Source organism: Misgurnus anguillicaudatus, chromosome 8 (genome assembly GCF_027580225.2).
Source record: "Misgurnus anguillicaudatus chromosome 8, ASM2758022v2, whole genome shotgun sequence".
Lineage (NCBI taxonomy): Eukaryota > Metazoa > Chordata > Actinopteri > Cypriniformes > Cobitidae > Misgurnus > Misgurnus anguillicaudatus.
In genome coordinates, this window is record NC_073344.2 from 22,778,815 (window position 1) to 22,795,738 (window position 16,924).

Here is a 16,924-nt window from a genome sequence, read left to right on the forward strand (position 1 = left end):
TGAAGCACAATTTTACCATGGCACTTTAGTGTAAGTGAGGTTAACATGACTGAAATGAAATCTGTTTGTTTCAGGGTAATTTCCCAACAATTTAACCCTTGCATTGAAGGTCAAATAATATCATAATGTAAATAATTGAATGCAAAATTACAGGAATATGGCTCAGACTGATATTGACGAGGGTTTATATTCTTGATAACTGTAAGTGTTTATCTTTGTCTCATTTGTCAATTGCAGAAATACGGTTTCATGCATTTGTCATTCCTGTGGTTTCCTATGTAAATAGATTATGAAAATATATGAAGAATATGGCTTTTAGTTTACAGAGAGTTGTATTTGGGGACATTTGACATAACATTGCATTTGTTAATCTAATTTTTGTATTAACATTACATTTGCATTAAATTTGCATCTCGCAACAGGTATGTCATTGGCCATTTCGAATTGGGCTGTTATATGTTAATAAAAAAGCTGTGAATTCATGCTGGTGGTTATTGTTATGACAAATTAAATCTCTAATAAAAATGCTCTTATTTTTATATAATATTTTTATAAAATACTTTTGCATCTTTTAATTTAAATGTTTTTGACCGGTTTAACTCTCAGGTAAAATTGCAATCAATTTATTTTTGGACCAGTCTGCTATAACAACATTCAGGCCACTACCCACCTATCTTTAGACTTGTTTCACTGATCTTGACAGTAATATATGTCTGTGAAACAACATTGAAACCTTAAATGATAACTGAATTGAGAAGTTAAACGAGAATGTTATATATCTGTATAAAAACAAACATGATTTTTGCACAGGTTCAGCAATACAATAAATGCAAAGGAAATTGTCAGAATAAACTAAAGCGTCCCCACGGCAATAGCAAGCTTAATATTTATGTCCTCACAGCCCATAAAAGCATGTGAACATGAATTAGCACTGCATTAGAGAGAAGCTGCACGCTGCCACATATTTACAGCCTTAATACTGCTTTAAGGTAAGTCTATACAATGAGGATGGAGGGTGAAAAAAAGATAAAAGAGTTGGCATAAAAGTTCTATTTTTAAAAGACTATATAAAATGAGATTAACCTTATTTTGAGTTGTTTATATTAACCAGTACTGTTGTTTTTTCCCAGATCCTTGCTGGCCAAGACCCAGAAGATGAACTCAACGTCTGATCTAGTGGATAGTTATGAGGAAGCTTTAGTTAAAAACATTGTTGCTGTTTTTCTTGGACTTATCATTAATTCTATTAACACAGTGCTTGTGGTCACTTTCTTTTCCAATCCAATATTTTCAAGAGACTCCAGATATATTTTATACATTCACCTTGTAATAAATGACATGATTATGATTTTTTTGTCAGTAATGCTCCATGTGATGAGCCACACTTTACGATTTGTTAATTTCCCATTTTGTTGCACATTGTTAACTCTTGCCGCAACTACCTTTATGATAAGTCCATTGAATCTGGCCGGCATGGCCATTGAGCGTTTCATTGCTATCTGTAAACCTCTGCACCACCATCAGATATGCATACCACAAAGGACCTACATCTTTATTAGTTTTTTATGGTGTATAGGAGCCATACCTTCACTGGCAGATATCATTATTTTATTTTTAACACAGACTGAATCTTCCTTCAGACCTCCTGCTTTTTGCTACACACCAATTGTGTTTCCTACCCAACTCCACCAGGATCGTACAACTTATTCACAAGTCATTTATATGTCATTAGTGTGGTTAATTTTGATTTATACTTACTGCAGAGTTTTGTTCACAGCAAAAAAGGCAACTTCACAAGGATCAGCAAATAAGGGCCGAAACACAATACTGTTGCATGGTGTGCAATTACTTCTTTGTATGCTGTCTTATCTTTCCCCAGTTTTGAATTATATTCTTTATATTTTTTTCCCAGTACACAGAAGTAAGATCAGTTTCTTTAATTATCTGCTTACAAATATTATTCCACGATTACTGAGTCCTTTGATATATGGTGTCCGAGATCAGAGGTTTGCAAAATAATTAAAGAAAACATTTTTTTGTAACAATTTATTTCTAAGGACTGTGACCCTATAAATATGCCAAAGTGACTGTATTTCATGAAATAGTTGTGTTTATTTTTTTATTACGCGTTGTTTCATCTCAATGTATTGGAGACATTTATTTTATATTTTAAGATTGTGCCATCATAAACATCATTGTTATTTTATTATTCATATTTTTATGAACCAGTACCGTAACGTCTTGAATTATTTGTTGAAAAAATTATAGTCTTGTTTTGAAGGTGAAATGTTACATATTGTATACTTGTGGCATGTAGCACCTTGCACATATACTATCAGCCTATCATCTCCAATTGGCACATATTATTAACTGTTTCTTAAATTGTCAAAATCACTCTGAAAATGTGCTATAAAACACACCCCAGTTAATCTGAAGGGCAGAGCTCATATTATGTATCTACTCATATTATGTGTGCATTTAGAGACATTTAAAGGAAGAAATATGTCAGTGCAATTTTACTTTGACAACACAGCAGCAAAAATCATGCAGATGATGTCAAGATTGATGTTGAATACAATAAAGCATTTGTGCCAAATTTCGTCCCTTTACGAATTTTATTTCAAATGTATCTCTGTACTACATATTATGTAATGTTTGTTGAATATAAACATGTAACTAAAATACTTATAAGTATTATTTATGAAACACTTATAAATAATTACAGTTGAATGAATTTAACTCACATGTTAAATACTTAAATAGTTTTTAAATAAATATTTAATTAATTTGTTTATTTTAAAAATATGTTTTAATTTCCAGACATCACGAGATGGTGGTATCGTTTTTATATGAACAATAATTTATTTCTGAAAAATAAAAACAAAGAAACAATAACATTTGAGACAATTAAATTAACACCTAAAAGACCCACTTTATTTCTATTTTTGGCATTTTATGAAACGATTTGTAGCGCCATCTATATTACTGATTTTTCATAGTACAGATGACAAGACGTGCAAGCAAGCTTATAACTTATCTATTATATCGAACATCTTTGCTTCAACTTAATGCGGCATTGCGCAGATTGATCAGTGTATGACATCAAAGTATCGCGAGAATAAAGCTTTCGAGTCGCTCGCGCGATACATTGATGTTATAGAACGCTCCGCGTGCGCAGCGCAGAGCCGCTTGCAGTCGAACACACCTTTCGTTTTGAGTAACTTCTCGTCTTGTGACCGGAAGCTTTGATTATAAAACAAAAACAAATAATTATCTATTTAATCGCCACATAAAAATGAAAACATGCGAATTGCCGAGTTGAATTTTAACTAAAGTGAAAGTGAAACTCTTTCCTCAGAAATGAAACCACTTTCTGTTTTGACAGTGAACGCGACAGACTCAAAACACAACCTCCCGATACAGGTAATCAATAAAATGCGTTTCTACACATTGACAGCGCTTATGAGTAATTCGTCATTATAGTCGTTTATATGAAAATGCAGTATGTTAAATCCGTAATTTGTTGCATTGTAAACTAGCATAATAAAACTTACTAACACATGCCTAACAAATACCATGGTATTTTTGGATGACATTATTATTATGTTTAACAAGCATAGTTTCATTATAATAAAGTGTTCAGTGAAGCACAATATTACCATGGCACTTTAGTGTAAGTGAAGTTAACATGACTGAAATTAATTCTGTTCGTTTCAGGGTCATTCATTGCCCAGCAATTTAACCCTTGCATTGAAGGTCAAATAATTTCATACTGTAAATAATTGAATGCTAAGTTAAATGTATTTAACAATCTTACAGGAATATGGCTCAGACTGATATTGATGAGGGTTTATATTCTCGACAACTGTAAGTGCTTAACTTTAAATGTTTCATTGTCATTCCTGTGGTTTCCTGTAAATAGATAATGAAAGTGAAGAATATGTATTTTTATAGAAGAGTTAGCTTACTGATAATATCACACAAAATACATTTATTTGAAAAAAAAATAACAGCATTTAAGTTTATAGAGAGTTGTATTTTGGGGATATTTGACATAACATTGCGTTTGTTAATCTAATTTTATAAACATTACATTTGCATTAAATTTGCATCTTGCAACAGGTATGTCATTGGCCATGATGCGATGCGTCGCATGGGACAGGCGGATGTACTCATCGCTGGGATGCGAGGTCTGGGCATTGAGATTGCCAAGAACGTCATTCTGGCCGGGGTCCGGTCAGTTACCATCCAAGATGAGGGTGTGGTGGAGTGGAGAGATTTGTCTTCCCAGGTCGGTTTGGCATTTGTCACACACATGTATGACTTTCGTTCATCCTGGAAACGCAAAGCATCAAAAATCATTACATGCATGGTCTAAAAATGTCAAGCACTATGAAAATACAATGCAAGTTGTATATGCAAGTTGTCCAAAAACTTTTTTGGAGTGTTTCATGGTTGAAAGTAAGTCACACATGTTTGGAACAACATAAAGCTGAGTGAACAATTTTATTACAGTATGTGATGGATCATGCATTGCACAAATACAAACAAGTATAAATCAATAAATATTTATATGGACTTCTCTTTCGTAGTTTTACCTGAAGGAAACTGATCTGGGCCAAAACAGAGCCATGTGTTCAGAAAAACAGCTGTCCAGTCTGAATGTCTACGTCCGAGTGTCTGCTTACACTGACAAACTCACTGAGGACTTTCTCAAACAGTTTCAAGTAAGTTTAAATTCCTGTTATAGATGCTTGCTCAATAGCAATGTTTCCATCCACATTTTTAATTTTGGGATATTGCATAAAAACGCCAGATGGAAATACCAAGATGTGCATCAATTACAAAAAAAATCTAATAAATAAGCATAAATAAAATGTCGTATTCCATAAGAAGATATGCATACAAGGTACGATGGAAACACATTCACAGAATGAACTCCTCTATGCACATCAAAAATGTCATGTGACTTTGCCTTCGCTATTGAAAGTGGGTGATGAGATGGCATTCCTGGACAAATCCCCCGAAGCATCTGAATGTTGTTTTGGTCATTCTGAAAAGTTTTAAGAAAGGTCTTTCATTAATGTGGTTCGGTATAATGATTTTCTAGAACTGTCTTGATTTCAAGAAAGCAGTCATCCATACTCCTAATAAAAGCAAGATGACAGAACCGTTAAACATAGCCAATAACAATTTTCTGGTTTTGTCTTAAATGTTATGCTTTATTTTTTGTGCAATAGGTGGTTGTGCTCACAAATTCCTCCATGGACGAGCAGTTACGCTTGGGAAAGTTTTGCAACTTGAACAAAATAAAGTTTATTGTGGCTGACACCAGAGGTCTTTGTGGGTAAGAATCGTTGCCAAGTATGTAGACTACCCAAAACCAGTTTGCATGCAATGAATGAACAAAAAGGATTTACTTTGCTAGAAAAGTTGCTTATTTTGGTATCTAACCTTGTTATTCAGGAAATAAACTATGTATTCACAGAAATGGCTGACATGGTGTTAAACCAGTTTCTGTTTACAGGCAGTTATTCTGTGATTTTGGAGATTCTTTCGAGGTTAGAGATACAGATGGAGACGCTCCAGTCTCGGCTATGATTTCACATATTAGCAAGGTGACAAAAATACACACATTTTCAATTTCAGTTCTGTCCTCCATAAATGAACAGGAAAATTCTGTCATAATTTACTTTATATGCTATCCCAGGTGTATATGATGTGCCATGCAGTATTTGAATTAACCATAGTGATTTGTATATTTTTTATGGGTATGTGACACTATTAGGGCTGTCATTATTAATTATTTTGTAATCAAGTAATCTTATGTTTTTTTTTATTGATTACTTGATAAAATTGAGTCATTTATGTCTCACAAATAAATATGGGATTTATTTAGATTTTGGTGAACTATGGCTTTAAAGGTGCAGCATGTTATTTATTAAAATTGTCATTTTAGGGAAATCCGGGCATTGTGAGCTTTACAGACGAGGAAAGTCACGAGTTTACTGATGGCATGTTTGTGACTTTTTCCGGGATCCAAGGGATGACAGAACTTAACGGCTGTGCCCCTATTGAGATCAAAGTGAGAGGTACGCTTGATATCAACATGCTTGTTTGAAAAAGCAGGTAGATCGCAGTAGCACACATTAAGCCAATAACATCCCATCTGATTTTTTAGACAAGTACTCCGTCACTATCTGTGACACTTCAGGCTTTTCTGACTATGAGAAGAGCGGAGTGGCGACTGAGGTCAAACAGCCAAAGATCTTCAACTTTGTAAGTATTAGAGTTAACGTATTTTAATAGCTGGGGTTATATAGCTGTTACAGTAATAATACAATATTAAAGAATCTGTAAATTTTGGGATTTATAGTTTTAATATCACTCTCAAGACAATCATTTACACGTTTGTGTCGCGTTATGACAAGCCAAAGCTCTCCTGGGTTTGCTTTGTCATGGGCTTGTTGTTTATTAGCACTAATAAAACATAAAATGATGTTGATATTTTAATGCCTACAGAAACCTTTGGACGTGGCTTTGAAAGAAGTTCTTAGAGATCCTGAGGTCCTGGAGATGACAGACCATGGCAAAAGAGAAAGACATTTATCTCTCCACCTGGCTTTTCAAGCCCTGCATATTTTCTTTAAGAATAACAGCCGAATACCGAGTCCTAGATCTCAGGTTAGTGAGTAAAAGAGCAGGCTGTATTTAGCAGTCGTATTAAAATCATTTACCCTTAAATTAGTTTGTTTAATTAAGAAGCGTCTGGCAAATGCGTAAATGTGAAAATGTAAAAAGTTAAAGGGGACAGAGAATGAAAAATCATTTTTACCTTGTCTTTGCTGAATAATGGTAGTCTACCCGCATTCACGAACATACAAAAAGTGCTAAACATGCTAAACATCTCAGTCTCATAGAAATTCCTCTTTTAGAAATGTCAGCCAGAAAACGGCCCAATCTGAAAAACTGATGCTTATGACATCACAGGCATCTCACTGCCCCTCCACTTTAAAATAATTGGCTTCATTTTTTGAGTGGCAGCAAAGTCAGCCAATCAGTAATGAGATTACAAGTTAAGCCAGTAGGGGGAGCCAAATAGGTGCAAAACCACTTGTTTAAAATCCCCCACCCTAATAGAGCTATCTGAGAGAGGTTTTTAGGAAGCTTCTAAGGCATTACAAACCCAAACAAAAAAAATAGTCTACATGTCACATCACAGAACAAGGATAAATACCCCGTTCAATCATTCTATGTCACCTTTAACTTAAAGGTACAGTATGGGGTTTTTAGCGGCATCTAGTGGTGAGATTGTGTATTGCAACTAGTGATGGGAGAAACGAATCTTTTCGAATCTTCGAAACATCTGAACCAATTGATTCGCAAATTGATTCAAGCTGGGTCCCAAACCGCCTACTTCCATACTATATAGTATTTAAAAAGCACTACTTCGCCTACTATATCGTATGGAAGTAGGCGGTTTAGGACGCAGTTTCAGTTTTTCGAAGCTTTGAATCAATTGAACCAATTGCTTTACAAATTGATTCAGCTTTTCGAAGCGTTCGAAACACCATACACGCTGGTGACACCTGCTGGTCAAAAAAGTGTAAAAGCAGCAAGATCTGTCCAAACATTTTACACTTTTTACTAAATAATAGCAAGATCGTTCTAAAAATATGTTTTTAAGAAAAATTAATTATTTAATATAATTTAATTAAAACATAATAAAAAGTGTATTCTGAGTTTTTAGTTTTATTTATGGCAAACAAATCATTAAAACAAACTCCCTTTTTAATTATGCACATTTTTGTCATTAAATCTGTCTATAAACAAGGTCAGAAGGATGAATGTTTTATGAACTTTTGTAATAAAACTGACCCGAGTTCACCTACACTGGTCATTTGTGATCAACTCCCCCTAGTGGTGAATCGTCGGATTTTCGAAACGTTGTAATGAAATGAAGCCTCGTTTGCTAAATTCACGTGACTTTGGCCAGTTTGAAACAAGCTCCGAACCAATGATTCGAAACAAAAGATTCGTAAATGTTTCGAAGCCTCATGAACGCAATGAGAAGCTACGTTAGCTGCCACAGGACAAACATGTCATCATCTAAGTCAACGTAGGGATGAAACACGCTCTGTAGAACAGTTTGTCCATTTAGGGCTACTGTAGAAACATGACAGCGACTTCCGGGTAAGGAGACCCGTGGTGTATGTAGATAAAATAGTCTCACTATAAAGTAATAAAAACAATACAGTTCATTATGTAAGGTTTTTGTACACCACTGATAATATAGTTATGTATATTATTTTGCATTTCTGTCAAGAGTTCCTTCTAAAATTTACACACTGCACCTTTAATTTAATTGTTAATTTAGACAAAACTTGTGTTTTTGCTGCCCTCTCAGGCCGACGCCGAACAGGTGGTCAAAATAACAAAAGAGCTCTGCGTGACCACAGGGTTCAACGAACTTGATGAAGATGTTGTGCGTAAATTATCTCTGAGTGCCAGCGGTGACCTGGCGCCTCTCAATGCCTTCATTGGGGGTCTGGCAGCTCAAGAGGTGGTAAAGGTAAGGTAAAAATGTTTAGTTATAAAGAACAGATGAAAAATATAGAGCACTAAGACATACAGAGAAGGTGATTTTGGTTACATAAAATTATATATAATTAAAAATACTTCATACATTCAGTATTTGTGATCAGGCACAGAATGGAACACCACAGAAGCCAATGTAATGGCTATGGGATCATTATGGGAGTCATACAGTGCCATACCGTATCAATGATCATTGGAGGTGTTATCAGTGCACAATAATGTTGTTTTGGGGGAGAGCTGTAATAGAGTGAAATTTAAACATTTTACTTCTGTGTATATTGGGGTCCCACCCTAATGATTTGTCTAATGGTGTATCTGCTAATTGTGCTAATGATTGTGTGTTAAATACATTTTGAAGTAGAGTTTGTTTATAGCTTTAATGTTTATTAAATCATTCAGGCTTGCAGTGGTAAATTCACTCCTCTTAGACAGTGGCTATACTTCGATGCCCTTGAATGTTTGCCTGAAGATGAGGAAGTTCTGACTGAAGAAGCCTGTGCTCCTGTAAGTTATGTTGTGTTTTGTCTTTACATATTTATCTTTTATTCCTGTAATTTCAACTTTTGTCCTCTATCATGCAGAGAGACTGTAGATACGATGGACAGATCGCTGTGTTCGGATCTGCTTTTCAAGACAAACTAAAGAGACAGAAGTATTTTTTGGTGAGTTTAATTGAGCATTTTCACCAGCAGAGGGAGACATTTCACATTATGGTAAAGCTGCTGCTTGGTTTACTGAGTCAGATTATTCTTAATAAAGCTTTGTGAGCTGTTTATGAAAGATTTGTTATTAAAAGCCAAGTGTAGATCAGTGGCTCAGTGATTTAGAATTTACAGAAAGTAGTTTGTAAATCAGGTAACATTTCCTGTTGAGTAGTAAGATTGTGTAAATCAAGTTTCCTCTGTGAGTCAAATTAGTATTTCAGATTTTCAGGAAACGAGTCATCACCATTGTGCGTTTTATTTTACTTAATGAGTGGCTCTGCTTTCTATAAAAAAACTTTTATTTGACAATACCAGTTATAATTAATGCGAGCTAATAAATATTGCATGTAATAATGTTTAAAAAATATATATATAAATATATAGCATAATAAGCTTTGGGGCACTGTTGTCAAAATGTGAATTTTATTGTAAATTTCCCAAATATATAAGTACCAATAGTGTTTTGGGACCGCCGCATTTACATTGCATCTTTGAAGTGTCTCAATTCAGATTTTTTCCCTCATCTGGCACAGATCGGATATGACCCACGAACGTGTAAGCAGGAAAAAAATCGCATATACTGTATTCCGATATTCTTTGATCGGTTTCAGAACTCATTCAGTGTGAAAAATAAATCATATATGAATCGGATACATGCATTCGCATCTGCAATGTAAGCGGACAGATCGGATATTCCCATGTCAAGACGTGTGCAAATGACTTCATCCAGGTGGACATCACCTGCGAACAAATGATTCTTCTTAACAGCGCAATGGAGGACGACGGCCTCCTTAGTGTAGTAATGTTGAAGTTTTACATCTTGTTACAGAAATAAAGAAAAAAAAAGCTCTATAATCTTCTGTAATCTTTTTGTCTGTGTCCATTGCATATTGCAACGTTTTACTTCCTTAGTGGTTTAAGCTGTTCCGGGTCAGTATGTCTACCTAGAATTGTTTTGCCAAGAGTTAAGTGTATATGCTGATATCGGATACGAGTCACTTTTAAAAGATGATGTAAGCGGGTCGTCAAAAATTGGGCATCAACATTTGCAGTGTAAATCCAGCCTTAGATCACCTCAATACTGTACTTTCTCTCAATCATAGAGATTATAAGTCTTGTATAGTGTTTAGAGTTGCAAATATCTGGGAATATTTGGAAACTTTCCATGGAAATTACACTGGAATATAGGGGATTTGTGGCACACAGATGGTTCAGTAAAATCTTAAGGAAGTTGATGTTTGTATGTGATACAGTTGGTATAAATTACCCAAACTTTACAAATAATTTCCTTTAATTCCTTAAGTTTCCAACTTGGAATATTTCCAAAATTCCTGAGCTTTTCAATCCTTATAGTGTTATTAGCATATTACTGAAATGTCTTTTTGATTAGGTTGGAGCTGGAGCGATTGGCTGTGAGCTGCTGAAAAACTTCGCTCTGATTGGTCTGGGTGCAGGAGAGGGCGGGAACATCACGGTTACAGACATGGACTCCATTGAGCGATCAAATCTGAATCGACAATTTTTGTTTCGCTCTCAGGACATTGGGGTGAGATGATTTAGTGGTCCACTACCTACCAAGTACACAAAATATTTTATTAATCTTCAGAAAACATTTTTAAATATGTTCAATGATTAAGGGGCGGTAATATCCCCTTCTGACATCACAAGGGGTGACAAATTTCAATGACCTGCTTGCAGAGAATGGTTTAACACAACCAAGTTACTGGGTTGTTATTTATCCCATTTTCTAGGTTGATAGAAGCACTGGGGACCCAATTATAGAGCATTGTTTTGTGTTTCATTGTTCAGAGGCTGAAGTCCGAGGCAGCAGCTGAATCAGTTAGAAGTATGAATCCCTACATGAATATCATTGCCCATCAAAACCGTGTGGCTCCAGAAACAGAGCAGGTGTACACATATTCATTTTATGGTCAGCTCGACGGAGTGGCAGCCGCGCTGGACAATGTGGATGCCAGTGAGTGTTGACATGATTATACTGAGTCTTGTTTGCCTTGTAGCTTTGTTTCTAACTTTTTTTTGTTTGTTTTAGGAGTCTATCTTGACAAATGTTGTGTGAGGAGTAAAAAGCCCATGCTGGAGGGAGGAACTCTGGGTAGTAAAGGCCACACGCTGGTAGTAGTACCACATCTGACCGAGTCATATGGACCCTCATCTGGAGGACAGAAAGCCATTCCACTGTGCACTCTCAAAAACTTCCCACACCGTATAGAGCACACCTTACAGGTGAGGGGGGAGCGCAGTGAAGCAATGGATAGTTTTTACACTACATGTAAATTATATCTGAAGTGGATCAAAAAAGTTAATCAAAGTTGTCCTAAGACAAGAACGAATATTGGGTATTGGTATTAACCTGATAAGGAACACTGTGCCGTACACGGTACACCCCCTCCCTTGCACGTGAGGCTGCATAAACGTCATTGTAACTTTGAAGCATTAAATCTTCAAAATATACGGTCATGCGGCACATCGTTGGAAAGCTTAGACTTTCGGGATTCCATTAAGCGCACACACGAAGCATAATATGATTTTTAGCAGTCATAAAACTGTAATCTAGTTGTTTGTTACCTGAACCGGGCGGCGCCGATTTAGGATATTTTCTTACCTTCAAAATCTTCCCTTTATCCACTTCAGTGAAATTGTCCAAAAACAAATTGTTCATAAATTCCCAAAAGGAAATGGAATATCCAAGCCTTTTAATCCAAAACGATTTGTTCATCTCACAATCTTGACATTTCTGACCAAATTACGTTATAAATAGTGTATACAATTAGTTCACTAATGGACATTCGTTCGAATCTCACTTTTCATTCACGATTTATAGTGAATATATTCGGATGTCACGTTTATTGTGCAACGTCTGATGAACAAATACGCCCCCTTGTGGAATTTCAGCCATTCCATAAGAGGCTACGACAACTTTTATGAAAGGTTTTGATCCACTTCAAATGTTGACTAGTATAGAATAGCATATGTACTACAGGTGAGATGTAAGAGGTAGGCTATATAGCAGAGCCATATATAGAAGAGTATATAAACTATAGGTGAGATGTAAAAGCTATATAGCAGAGCCATATATAGGAAAGTATATAAGCTATAGGTGAGATGTAAAGGCTATATAGCAGAGCCATATATAGGAGAGTATATAAGGTATAGGTGAGATGTAAAGGCTATATAGCAGAGCCATATATAGCAGAGTTATAAACTATAGATGAGATGTAAAGGCTATATAGCAGAGCCATATATAGGAGAGTATATAAGCTATGGGTGAGATGTAAGAGCTATATAGCAGAGCCATATATGGGAGAGTATATAAGCTATAGGTGAGATGTAAGAGCTATATAGCAGAGCCATAAATAGAAGAGTATATAAGCTATAGGTGAGATGTAAGAGCTATATAGCAGAGCCATATATAGGAGAGTATATAAGCTATAGGTGAGATGTAAAGGCTATATAGCAGAGCCAAATATAGGAAAGTATATAAGCTATAGATGAGATGTAAAGGCTATATAGCAGAGCCATATATAGGAGGATATAAGGTATAGGTGAGATGTAAAGGCTACATAGCAGAGCCATATATAGCAGAATATATAAGCTATAGATGAGATGTACAGGCTATATAGCAGAGCCATATATAGGAGAGTATATAAGCTATAGGTGAGATGTAAAGTAGGGCTGCAACGATTCTTCGGCGTTGTCGACAAAAATCGATAATAGAAATAGTCGCCAGACATGTTTTTTTTTTCCGACCGAGTGAGGCGTCTCTCTTCATTACAATCTCTGGCGAGAGTCGCACATGCGCATTAGCTTCTCTGCTCAGTGATAACATACAGAAATGGCAGCGTCCATCGCAGCAGCTGCGCGTACCAAAACATCCGAAGTTTGGGAGCATTTAAGCCTGGATACGGCGAATAAAAAGATTACCTGCATGGTTTGAAGAGCAGTCTTTGCGTTTCACGGCAGCACCTCGGTCATGCACGAACATTTAAAGAGAAAGCACGTCGGACAGTTAAATGAAACGGAGTTTGACTCGCCTCGGTAAGATGTAAATAACATGGAAGCCAATACGTTTTGTTTTGGATGTACATTGTACATTTTATAAGCGTATTTTCGCTTTAAAATAAATAAAGGATTTAACGTTATGCCCGACTGTGCCTGACAAAATTTTAAATTAAATGCATGCAGTCTGAAGAAGAGATCCACCATGGACCCCTTTCTGCAAAAGAAGCAGACGTGCACCCCACAACAGGCAAATGCCCTCACTGAGTATATATAAAACTCTGTTTTTGTAATTTTTCAGAAATCTCGTTTTTTGGTTGTGCATTCAAATTAATATCAATTCAACTCAAGTTGGTTTGTTTTGATTTAAACCTTCAAAACTTAAAAAATGCAGCATATATATATTTATATATATATATATTAAAATAGCTGAAATACATAACTTCGTTTTGGTAAAATCATAGTAGCTGCAATTATTAAAAATGTAAAACTTGTTTTCATTGAATGTAAAAAATTTTCATTGAACTACCCCCTTCTTTCTTGTTTAATATCATTTTCCACAGAATTAAAGCAATCTCATGCTAAATTTTAGAAAAAAATAATAATTATTCGATTAGTCGACTAATCGTTTCAATAGTCGGTGACTAGTCGACTATTAAAATAGTCGTTAGTTGCAGCCCTAATGTAAAGGCTAAATAGCAGAGCCATATATAGCAGAATATATAAGCTATAGATGAGATGTAAAGGCTACATAGCAGTGCCATATATAGAAGAGTATATAAGCTATAGGTGATATGTAAGAGCTATATAGCAGAGCCATATATAGGAGAGTATCAAAGCTATAGGTGAGATGTAAGAGCTATAGTGAAGCTTTAGACTTTATAAAACTATTTGTAAGATGTAAGAGCTACTGTATTTAGTTGTTAATGTCTAATTTCTTTATTCTTTTCTTTCAGTGGGGCAGAGATCAGTTTGAAGGCCTCTTTAAGCACACAGCAGAGAATGTAAACCAGTTTCTCAGGTATAGAAATGCAATTTAGCTGGCGTAATAGTTTTTTTTTTGGGGGGGGGTCTCATGCCCAAGCTAAGCCATCTGTTATTAGCTCAACCCCCTGACTTCCTGCCAGTGTCAACGGTCAGATGTTTTTTCAGTTGAACTACAGTGAAGGATGTTTATGAAGAGACGAGTGTGCAGGAAGTTTAGGTGGCATGTACAGGAAGCAGATACCGCAAAGGGAAGGCCGCCACATAACGGCTTCTCAACTACTTCCTGTTAGATGTCGGCAAACCGTAGCCTGTTGGTCCCCACCCCAACCAACTAAATTACACATCAACCCAGAACCATTCAAAAACACTGACTTAAAAACGCACATTTCCTTTTTGAAGAATTTTAACGATTGATTTATTAGCTGTTGGTCTGTTGAGATAAATGCATTTTCCTGCGTTGTAGTTATCACTTAATGCATAGCAGCCCATTTCCCCACAAGTGTCTCCAAAAAGTTTTTTGGCTCCTAGACCACAATTAAACTGTCTTTGCATTAGATAACATTTGCATAACATAAGCATGACGTTTGGTGAGATATTGTGTCATCTGAATCAATGACATTCAGATTGTAATTTTGGTTATCACTTCATTAAATTTTTTATGTGGTCTGTTTTTCATTGCAGTGACCCAGCATTTGTGGATCGCACTGTCGCACGTGGAGATGTAGAGGCTGTAGAAGTGTTGGAAGGAGTCTATAGGAGTCTGACCCAGGAACAGCCACAAAATTGGACTGACTGTGTCGGCTGGGCTCGCAGACAGTGGGAAACACTTTACAACAATGATATTAGACAGCTGCTGCACTGCTTTCCCCCTGATCAGGTAATACTGAGAGACAAACTCAATAGAGAATTTATAAATACAGTGTTACATAGTAGCTAATACTTTGGGATTGTAAATAAAAAGTTGCTAGTTTGTAACATGTTCAAACCTCAGTGTATTTGACCTGTAAAGTGTGATTCTTATGAAAAATATATCCTGCAAGAGTTATTTGGACCAGCAGATGGCACTGTTGTCCATGAATAATCTATTGTTTAACTGAGCTTCTACTTCTTGAGGCAGTGAGAGAGATCAGTAATGGTGCAAGTTTTGATGAATTAACAATAGAAACAGAGTCAGACCTTCACGATAGGTTTTGTAAACCAACATTTTATCAGATTTGCCTAATTCAAAGAAAATATATAAATATCCATAAATATATTTGGATCAAAGATGTTATTCAAAACTTGTATTTAAAGGGATAGTTCACCGAAAAAGGTCTGGGGCACCATTGACTACCATTGTATTGTTTTTTTCTTACAATGGAAGTCAATGGTGCCCCAAATTTTCTTGGTTTCGAACATTTGTGTTCAGCAGAGCAAATAAATGTATACAGGTTTGAAACAACTTGAAAGTAAAATATTTCGGCAAACTATCCCGTTAATCCCAATTTCAAAAATTTTTTTTTTTATTATAAGGTTCTTATAAATATGGTCACCCACTTTGAAGTTGCTGAAACTCTTAAGTAATTTCGGCATTTGTTTTTTTAAATGTGTGATTCATGTTGAATCAAAAATGCATCCCGTCAATCTTCTGCTGTCTGTCTATGGTTGCATCATATGGAGCATCAGTGTCTGCATACAAAGATAAACATCCAATCGGAGGAAGGGAGACATGAGCAAGTAACAGTGTTGAAACTTGAAAACGTCCACTATCTCCCAACCCAGATATTTCTGTTGCACCACCTGAACTCATAGATATTGTATATGACGCAACAATACATCACTTTTCTGCATTTATGCTGCTTAGATTGAGTAAGAAGAAACTTGCCTAGTACTCAAGAAACAAACCCTAAAGGTGTGTCAATAGATTTTCATTTCCTTTAAGGGATATTAGGACTTAAATTTAATAGTTTTTTCTTTAATACCATTTTAATACTAGGATTACTGTAAACTATGCATTAGTGAGTATGTTGAGTATGTCTCAGTATGTTACACATCAGTCTCTGTGGTTTGGATGAGCTTGGTTTAACAGCATTGTCAGCCAGACGTTTCTCCTGCAGTGCCGAGAGATGATGCTTATAAAGAGTCTTTTTACTCGACTAGTAGAATAAGCATTTTGTTGCAGTTTTTTTTTTTTTGGTCTGTCTGTGCTCACTTCAACAGCACTTCTGATGTTGTTAGCAGACAAACTGTATTGAACCCACATGATAAAGTCATTATTCTGTGTGTCTGAGCAAAAGGCAGGGAGACGGGGATGGAGACAGAGCCTTTATGGTCACCATTCACGTCCAGTTCGCAACAGCATGTGACCAGTAACTGCAATGGCACCATTTGTCCCACAACACATGTAAATGGCTTCGTTTTTGTCATTCATTTGAAACGTTGGGGAATGTTTCTCCTCAATATAATTCATTACATTATTGGATTTACTTAAAGCAACAATCCGTAACTTTTGCCTCTACACAAATCACAATCTCTGTTAGAAGCACAAAACTTTAAGTTACTTTATATACTTATCTATACGTGGGTTTAAGTCAATTAATTTCTCGCACGTTTTACGACAGCTGAAATCATAAATTATT

General features: G+C 35.8%; 2 protein-coding genes across 2 annotated transcripts in view; both read left to right on the forward strand.

Moving 5' to 3' along the window:
• The first annotated feature begins 1,133 nt into the window (after positions 1–1,133).
• Positions 1,134–2,139, forward strand: LOC129450035 (odorant receptor 131-2-like). The gene has a single exon (XM_055212415.2). It carries the CDS (start codon positions 1,156–1,158, stop codon positions 2,017–2,019), a length of 864 nt encoding a protein of 287 aa, XP_055068390.2. The 5' UTR covers positions 1,134–1,155; the 3' UTR covers positions 2,020–2,139.
• A 1,059-nt stretch (positions 2,140–3,198) lies between these two features.
• The window catches only part of uba7 (ubiquitin-like modifier activating enzyme 7), a 55,256-nt gene continuing 41,530 nt past the window's right edge, over positions 3,199–16,924 (forward strand). The window contains exons 1-17 of the mRNA XM_055213238.2: positions 3,199–3,423; positions 3,820–3,867; positions 4,123–4,291; positions 4,593–4,727; positions 5,241–5,347; positions 5,528–5,618; positions 5,960–6,092; positions 6,182–6,279; positions 6,523–6,684; positions 8,408–8,572; positions 8,998–9,102; positions 9,180–9,260; positions 10,693–10,848; positions 11,112–11,277; positions 11,353–11,546; positions 14,276–14,340; positions 14,988–15,183. Of these exons, the coding sequence (XP_055069213.2) occupies positions 3,824–3,867; positions 4,123–4,291; positions 4,593–4,727; positions 5,241–5,347; positions 5,528–5,618; positions 5,960–6,092; positions 6,182–6,279; positions 6,523–6,684; positions 8,408–8,572; positions 8,998–9,102; positions 9,180–9,260; positions 10,693–10,848; positions 11,112–11,277; positions 11,353–11,546; positions 14,276–14,340; positions 14,988–15,183 (2,067 nt within the window). The 5' untranslated portion in view covers positions 3,199–3,423; positions 3,820–3,823. The remainder of the gene's footprint in view (positions 3,424–3,819; positions 3,868–4,122; positions 4,292–4,592; positions 4,728–5,240; positions 5,348–5,527; positions 5,619–5,959; positions 6,093–6,181; positions 6,280–6,522; positions 6,685–8,407; positions 8,573–8,997; positions 9,103–9,179; positions 9,261–10,692; positions 10,849–11,111; positions 11,278–11,352; positions 11,547–14,275; positions 14,341–14,987; positions 15,184–16,924) is intronic.

Coding starts and splice junctions, on each gene's coding strand:
- LOC129450035 (XM_055212415.2), top strand. CDS start 1,156: ATGAACTCAACGTCTGATCTAGTGGATAGTTATGAGGAAGCTTTAGTT.